Source organism: Gavialis gangeticus, unplaced genomic scaffold, assembly GCF_001723915.1.
Source record: "Gavialis gangeticus isolate Ggan-Ray unplaced genomic scaffold, GavGan_comp1, whole genome shotgun sequence".
In the NCBI taxonomy this organism is placed as follows: Eukaryota; Metazoa; Chordata; order Crocodylia; family Gavialidae; genus Gavialis; species Gavialis gangeticus.
Window position 1 is genome coordinate 2,825,457 of NW_017729027.1, and position 7,871 is coordinate 2,833,327.

The 7,871-nt window shown below is 48.5% G+C and overlaps 1 protein-coding gene across 2 annotated transcripts in view; it reads right to left on the bottom strand.

The window, feature by feature from the left end:
- Window positions 1–7,620, bottom strand: part of CFAP206 (cilia and flagella associated protein 206) — a 38,732-nt gene extending 31,112 nt beyond the window's left edge. Inside the window, exons 1-4 of one of the 2 annotated variants that reach the window (XM_019520373.1) lie at window positions 7,522–7,620; window positions 5,664–5,772; window positions 2,869–2,952; window positions 1,279–1,369 (exon numbers count right to left, since the gene is read on the bottom strand). In XM_019520373.1, the coding sequence (XP_019375918.1) occupies window positions 1,279–1,369; window positions 2,869–2,952; window positions 5,664–5,771 (283 nt within the window). In that variant the 5' untranslated portion in view covers window position 5,772; window positions 7,522–7,620. Of the gene's footprint in view, window positions 1–1,278; window positions 1,370–2,868; window positions 2,953–5,663; window positions 5,773–6,920; window positions 7,214–7,521 lie in introns of those variants that run through there. The other variant, XM_019520374.1, reaches the window with a different exon arrangement.
- Window positions 7,621–7,871: the final 251 nt, after the last annotated feature.

A 7,871-nucleotide genomic window follows, 5' to 3' on the forward strand; every position in this document is an offset into this window, starting at 1 on the left:
TAGTTTCTCCTCCCAAAATCCCTATCAGGGCTTCCTCCACATGGTCTCCTCCCAACGGAAGCTGCTCAGGTCATCGGGCTTCTCTCCTCTGCCCGCTTCAACAGAGCTCCTACTTCCTCAGCTGCCAGAGGGGAACTGACTCTGGCCTCAGCCTGGCTTGTTTATATAGGCCAGGCCCTGCCCCCTTCTGGTCAGCTGACCAACTGCAGTTGCCCCGGCAACCGGCACCTGTCCTTCTTCTAGGAGCAGGGCATTTCAATGCCCTGCGACAGTCCAAATTGATTCGGAGATTCATCCATAGACTATACAGGCAGCAGTTCTTGACAACGGTGGACACAGCTGCCTCCAGCTGGTAAGTCTGTTGTGATAGGCAAAGGGGGAAGGGAATGGGCATGGGGGGAGGCAGATCAACACCTCCACAACAAGGGAGGGATTGGGGCTAGGACAAGCTGCCCAGCTGGGGTACCACAGGAATCAGGGAGGGGGACTCCTGCCACTGCATGCCGCTGGTCCGGGAACTGCTCTTCCGGTGGCTCTTCTGGCGGCTCTCACCACCAGTATGGGAGGACATGGGAGCAGGCGTGTGTCCCCAGATCTGCATGGGGCAGGGCGGGCTGGGCTGGGGTGCGCTCTGGAAGGCTAGCCCCAGCCACCGGGCTGCGCTCCACGCAGCAGGTAGAGCCAGGGCTGCGCTCCAGGTGGCTAGCCCCAGCCTGGAGCCCAGCCCTGACTCCGCCTGCCCTGCCGAGCACAGCCCAGCTGTGGGGGCTTGCCGCCTGGAGCATAGCCCTGGCTCCACCTGCCCTGCAGAGCACAGTGGAGCAGGGGTTATGGGGGGGCTGCAGCCATCCTAAAATTCCCCATAGCCCTTGTCACTGCTTCCACCCCAATCTGGCTGCACACGCCCGCCCCTTGTACTCTGACTTCTGACCCCATTATACATCCTCCTTGTTGCATGCATGCTATAACCCTGCATAGCATAACAGACCTATCCAAATTTATGTTTATGTTCTTAGTTTCATAGCTTCTAGGGTCGGAAGGGACCTGAGCAGATCATCTAGTCCGACCCCCTGCCATGGCAGGAAAGAGTACTGGGGTCAAACGACCCCAGCAAGGTGTTCATCTAACCTCCTCTTCTACAGCATCCTTCCCCTTTAGATTCTGATAAGTGCGTTTAATACTCCAGTACAAATAAATATAAAATACATGTTAAATAATACACCTAGATAGCATTTTATCATCTCACATATATTTAATATTTGTACAAATTAAAATTACCTCTGTTTATGTAATTCATATCAAAGAAGACTTGCATCTTAATGGTATCCAAGGATGGATTTGTTGTGTCAAGCAGTCTATCGATACAGAGCTAAGAAGAGAGACATAAGTGAATCTTTTCCAACCACTTAGCAAATTCATAAAACATCAACAGCAACATTACTATTTCAAAAGGAACAAGTTAATTCTCCTCCACAAATTCTCCTGCCAACTGGCACACTAGGGAATGAAACAGCCATTCCTCACCTACAGAACCACAAGAATAAAATATTGCACAAATTTTGAAAATAATTTATACCTCAGAACAAAAAGGCCTTTTAGGAAATTGATCAAGTTTCAGGTTTTTGGGATTTTCAGGCTGTGATGGTGGCTAGGAGTACCTACCATCAACTCCATCTGGTGCAAGCTGCAACCCCTTTCTCAGATTTAGATTTGGCCACCGTTGTCCATGATTTCCTAACCTCAGGGCTAGATTACTTAAACGTATTCAAGGGGCTACCAATTCACAAGTGTTGGTTTTGGGGCTGCCAATTCCAAGTCTTGGTTTTGACCTAGAAGCCTATGAATCTTCCGTACCCCACATGCCTAAGGGACCGCCTTTTCCTTTGCATTCCATCGTGATCCCTAATGTCAGCTGAGAACAACCTCCTGCAAATATCATCAAGGCACCAAGTTGGTTTGGTGAAAATGTAAGAAGTCATGCTCAGTAGTCACTCAGCTCCAGAATTATCTTCCCCATTGTGGTCCTCCAGAGCCTGAGACTAGTCATCTTCCAAAAGTGCTGTAAGAACTTTTTATTTGTGGGTGGGATTAGGTTTTCAGGCATTGTTTGAAGAGTTTATTCTATTACATATTATTAGATTTTAATACTTTTATCTGACACAAGGTGGGACAGAGTGGTAGATATTTTTATAGGCAGATATTTTTATCTGACTTTATAACAGTGTAAGTTCTAAGGCGTAAGCCTTTTTTGGTGATGGCAGCATATCAACCTAATAAATATATACAGTAAAAGCTTTGTTATCCGGCATGAGTGGGGTAAGAGGGGTGCCAGTTATCTAAAAATTCCAGATACTTGAGTTATACCTATCAAGGAAGACAGGAGCACAGCCTGGCCACCCCTGCCGGGAACAGCGCAGTGCTGCCCCAGCGCCACCATGCAGTGGCAGCCCACCCTGCCCTGCACAGCACCACTAACTAATGTAAACAAAAGAAATACTTGATGTGCATGCTGGACATTCTCAGCAAAGATTCCAGTTGCTAAAGTGAGGATTTGTAGTGGGGGATATTGGAAATTCTAGTTAACAGAGTATTCCGGTTAGTAAAATGCCAGTTAACACAGCTTTTACTGTACATAAATACATTTCTAGTCATTCTATTTTAGATCTCTGGAATTAATCTGAAGTTAGACAACAGAACATTTTAGCCAGCAGTTAGAGTGTTTAGACTTCCCAACAATACTGGTTGTTTTGAATAATTTTATGTAAGAGCTTATGGAAGGTAATGGCAGTATATTTTGTTACTACAGACAGGCAGATGCCCTCCATTGTGTGCAATATTGCTGAGTTTTTCAAGAATTTTCACAATTACCTTAATCAATTTTTGCACATCATTCTTTGTGAGGGTTCGATCCACATTGAAGTCATTCTCTGGATCCAAAACAACAGCTTTCACCTACCAGTTAGCAAAAGATATTGGATAAAGCAGCTAATTCATAATTTATCAAAGGTTTTTTTTATCTAATACTTTAACTTCTTTGTTACTCTTAGATATCAGACCACCAACTTGTGTCATTCTGCCTTTGATTAAAAAGGATACAATTGTTGTAAATTATTGTTATTATTACTTTACTCTTCCCTATAGTTTATGGGCTAGGTCCTACAGTTACCCAACTCTAATCCCTGCCATATATGAGAAAGAACTTAACTTAGTGTTTCCCAAACTTTGGAAATCATACGAGTGCTGAGATGTACTGTTAAAAATGACACCAAATACATCTTTCTTTAAGCAAAAAATACCAGTGATTCTCATTCTTTTTAGCTTTAGTGCCCCCTCCCCTTAACTTTTCTGAATTTCATGGCACCTCAGCTGAAAATCACTGAGCTAAATCTAAATTCAGAAAAGATATGGAGTAGGCCTTGAGGCTAAAAAAGTTCAGAAGCTCTAATCTAGTTGATGTCACTTAAGGACAGAAAGGCAGGACTTCATCCTGCTGTGCCCTACTCTTTCCACTGTCTGCCTTCTCCAGACCCCAAGTCTTTACCTCAGGGGGCAAGGACAGCCCCTGAGGCTACTTCTGCAGTCTTATACTGACAGCCACCTCCATGGCCTCCTGCTGGCCTCTGGATCATGGGAGGAGTGGAAGGGATGAGCCAGGCTGAAAAGCATGGGTCTGTCTGTGCATCCACCCACCTGCCTGTAAACAGCAAAGGTACTCCTGTGAGCACAGGTGGGAGGCACAAAGGGGCTATCTGAGGGTCGGGAGAGGTGAAAGAAAAGCAGCAGCAGCAGCAAGAATCTCCAGAGAAGCAGCTGCAGACACCACTAGAGTAGCTGGGGCAGGCATAGGATGCCAGATGGGAGAGGATAACATTTACCTAACGCAAGGGAATCCGGCAGCAGCAGGGATTTGGCAGCACCTTTTACCAGTCTCAATGGCACACTAGAGTACCCTAGCACACCCTTTGGGAATCAGCAACTTAACTGTATCCCAGAAGGTCGTAGTTCAGGGGTTGGCATCATATGGAGCTGTAGAGCCAGGGGGCTTTGGCAGCAGCAGGGCACTTTACCCAACTCCTGTCCCAGAACTAGGCAGTGAGGAGCTACACTGGGACCAGGCAGTGGGGAACTGTGCCCATGTCGCCCCTACGGGTGTGAAAGGTTAAATGTTTAAATGAAAAGTATACTTATACTAGTAATGCATTACTGGTTAACATTTAGTCCAGGGCACAATCAGGTGGGGAAGAGAAGCGGTGCAGCACCCCAGGAACAGGAAAGTAGCAGGGCAGGCAGGAGGGAGAGAGGACCGGGAAGAGGGATAGGGAGGGGGCTAGTCTATGAGGTTAAAGAGCAAAACAGCAGGCGGCCTAATGACTCAATTAAGCAATTAGCTGCTGGTTCATAGGTGTGGGGCACTGGCAAAATGTAGGAGGTGCACGAGCACCCCCTGAAATAGGCCATGCACCCCCTGGAAGCACCAGCCGCAAAACCGGAAGCGCCCTTCTGGTTTCCCCACTGGCTTCGCTCTTCACCCCATCCCCCCCACTAGCTTGGCTCTTCACCCCCCACGCCAGTCAGTGATCTGGTCCCCCCCCAGACTCAGGAGGCACCAGTTGCCTATAGCATGGGGGAAGGTAGCTTGAGAGAGATAACAGGCCTGCTCCCTCCCTCCCAGTGTGCCACCAGCTGCAGTGGGCTGGGAAAGCCCCTTTTATGCTGCTGCTGCCTGCAGCTTCACATGGGCTATGTTGCCTGGTGGGGCTTGTTGCCATCTCCTCCCTGCCAACAAAGGCCCTCGGGAGCAGCTCCCGGCAGCAGCTGTGTCTTCAGTGGGTGTGTGCACAGCCCCTGACTCCCTGTGTTGCTCTGGGCAGATGGCTGTGGTCTCTCCCTCACTTCAGGGTGTGGCATGGCATGGCATGTTCCAGCCAGGGGCTCCACACCCCTTTGCCAGGACTAGGTGTATGTTATCAGTTAGCTGTTTAACCAGTATACTTAGAGGAGGGTAAATGGATAATCTGTAAACAATATTTACATCCCTAGTTACCATGCGACGTTAGAGGGCAGGGAGAAGCAGGGACAAGGAAAAGCAATGGTGGTGGTGGCAGCAGCCAGGTTGGGACAATGACTTGCCTCAGACATGAGCCAGGTTGCCCCAGCCCACAGCTGCAAAACTCTGCTGCCGTAGATCAATGAGACTAAACAAGAGTGACTTCACACGTGCTTATAACTGTTTACAGTAATTAGTGCCATTGTGCACTATAGAGTCCTATGCCCAGAATAAGCATTTCACAAGAACTCCTTTATAAATATATCGAATCAGTGACGCTCTCAACTACAACACAACGTCACTTCAAGCTCTCTTTTTCTGAGCATTAAGGCCAAGGAATTTTAAGTCCTTTGCTTAACTTCACTCATTGCAAGTAGTCTCAGAGACACAGGGGGTGTTACAGCAAGTAAAATTTAAATCTTTGCAGGATCGTCTAAAAAGCAAATCTAGATGACTAACTATAGACACACAAGTATAAAATTTAAGAGCGATATGCTCAATTGCTGAATCTTTGTACCTGCTCATTGAAAATATCACTAATCTCAGAGGGATGGTAACATGATCCGAATAACACTAACAGATTAATGCATGGCTAAAATACTCATTTTGCTCTTACCATGAAAGCCACCAAGGTTTCAGGCACAGTTTGTCCTTTGATGGCACATTCTTGTCCTATTTCACGGATAATGTTCTTAATGACACTTTCAGCCTGAGCGTGAGCCATTCTAGACAAACAGCACAGTAAAAGGTTTCATCATAATACACGACAGATGCGTCTTTCATCATCTCTTTGTCCCACCTCAACCTTTACTGAGACTACATGTTTTCTGCAAGACCTCTCAGCCTTCCAAGTGTTTACTAACAGCTTGACTAGGCAGCAGAGGTGATTTACAGTGGAGTGGCACACAAGCAACAAGAGTATTTCCCAGCGGAAAGAAATTGTATGAAAAACAGAATGCAAAAGGGAAAATATACAAACGTAGCATATAAAACAATTTTGCCTGCCTCTCTTCATTATTCTTTTTTTTTCCATTCTTTCATTCTCCTGCTTTCCATTTTCAGTTGCTTGGAGCAGACACTGACCAGGGACCAACACACTGCCCTTTATTATTATGTAGTAAGTATTCTGATTAATTCACTGGGAGAAAAATGTTCTTATTTTGGGGAAAAAAAATCTCTGAACCCCACACACAGTCTATTTAAGATGAAAATGGATTACAGGGCTGGCAACCTTTTACCGCCATGGTCCACTGCTAGTAATCTGCCCTGCACCATAGGCCACAAACCTCGAAGGCATGTGCAACCAACACCCCTTTCCCTCCCATCCCAGGTCCCAACAAGAAGGGAAGGGCTCTGGAGGGGATGGGGAGCACAGGGCAAGACTGAATCAGACATCCTGCTGTCATCTGACAGGAGAAATCTCTCTCATCCTGTGTGGCCAGGACTAGGCGCTCTGGTTCACACCAAGACGGGCAGGAAAAGGAAATCACTTCATGGCATTTCTGAAGGCAGCAGAGATTTCTGCAGAGCTGGAGAAACGGGGAATATCACTGGAACCTCTGACAGCATCCCTACCAAGTGGTGGGGGGGTCTGTCATGAGGGGCAAGAAGGGAGCGCAGAGTGGACATGATCAAAGAAGTCACGATTCAGACAACATACATAAGGCAAATTCTATAGTAGCATAAGTACAAAATTGCAAAGCCCCTATGGCTCTCTTAGCACCTAACGTAGAGAAGGCTTTGATTGTGTTTCCTAGAAGCACCTTTTTTTGGTTTTACAAAAGACGGGATTTGGTAAAGAATTCATAAGGTGGATATAGCTGTGATACACAAATCCCATTTCAACTGTTTGACTCAGTAACACTTATCTGACCATTTCCCTTGCAGTGACAATGGGCAACTTGACACAGTTGCCCGTTATCCCCCTTCTACCGGGTGCAGCACTGGAACCACTGGCCGCAGCTGTCAGGAGCAAGGGCATACGACAGTCTTTGAGGCAGAAGTAACGAACACCAACTCCTGCTGTGTGCAGACGACGTGCTAATACTTCTGTCACAGGCTCAGATGAGCTCCTGCCCTCTGAGTATTAATACAATTATAGTAATCGACTTGGTTTTAAAATTAATAAGACTAAAATCTAAATGAGGGCTAGCCTGTACTCCCTACCGCCCCCACAACTGGACCAACACCCAACCGTCGCCCAACAGGCGGCCGCTGCGCATGTGCAGTAAAGCTCCACCTCCCGCGCATGCCCCTGGCAGGGAAGGTGTCACTGCGCACACGCGGCAGGGCACGCTCCGCGCATGCGCGGAACGTTGAAAGCGGCCTCCTCCAATACAGGGGGCGCTTTGCTTCGTACCAGCAGCGCGGACAGCCGCTGGGGGGGTGCGGGGCAATCCAAACCGGCCCGGGGGTCGCGCGCAGGTGCCCTCCTCCCCCACCCTAACCGCGGCCCGGAGAATCCGCGCATTTACCCGCCTCCAGCCTCGTCAGGACGCGCCGAGCTGGTGTTGTCATGGAGACAGAACGCCGCGGTGCCTTGGAGGCGCGACTAGGGGCGTGGCCAGGCGGGGGGCGGGTGGACTCGCACTCTGTTGAGCAGGGGCTAACAGCCAATGGGGCGCCGGCAGGGGGCGGAGCCAGGAGGCGGAGCCAGGAGGCGGCGGGGGTGGGCGGTGCCCGCGCTCTGCAGCAGCCGGGTAGAGGGCAGGGTTGAGGGCGGGCGCGGGGGGACGCTGCTGGAACTGTTTTGTAGTTGGTCATCACAGGTCGCGCCTCTGCCAGGAATCTGCAGATTTCCTGCAGTTGAAGCGACAGTGTGGTG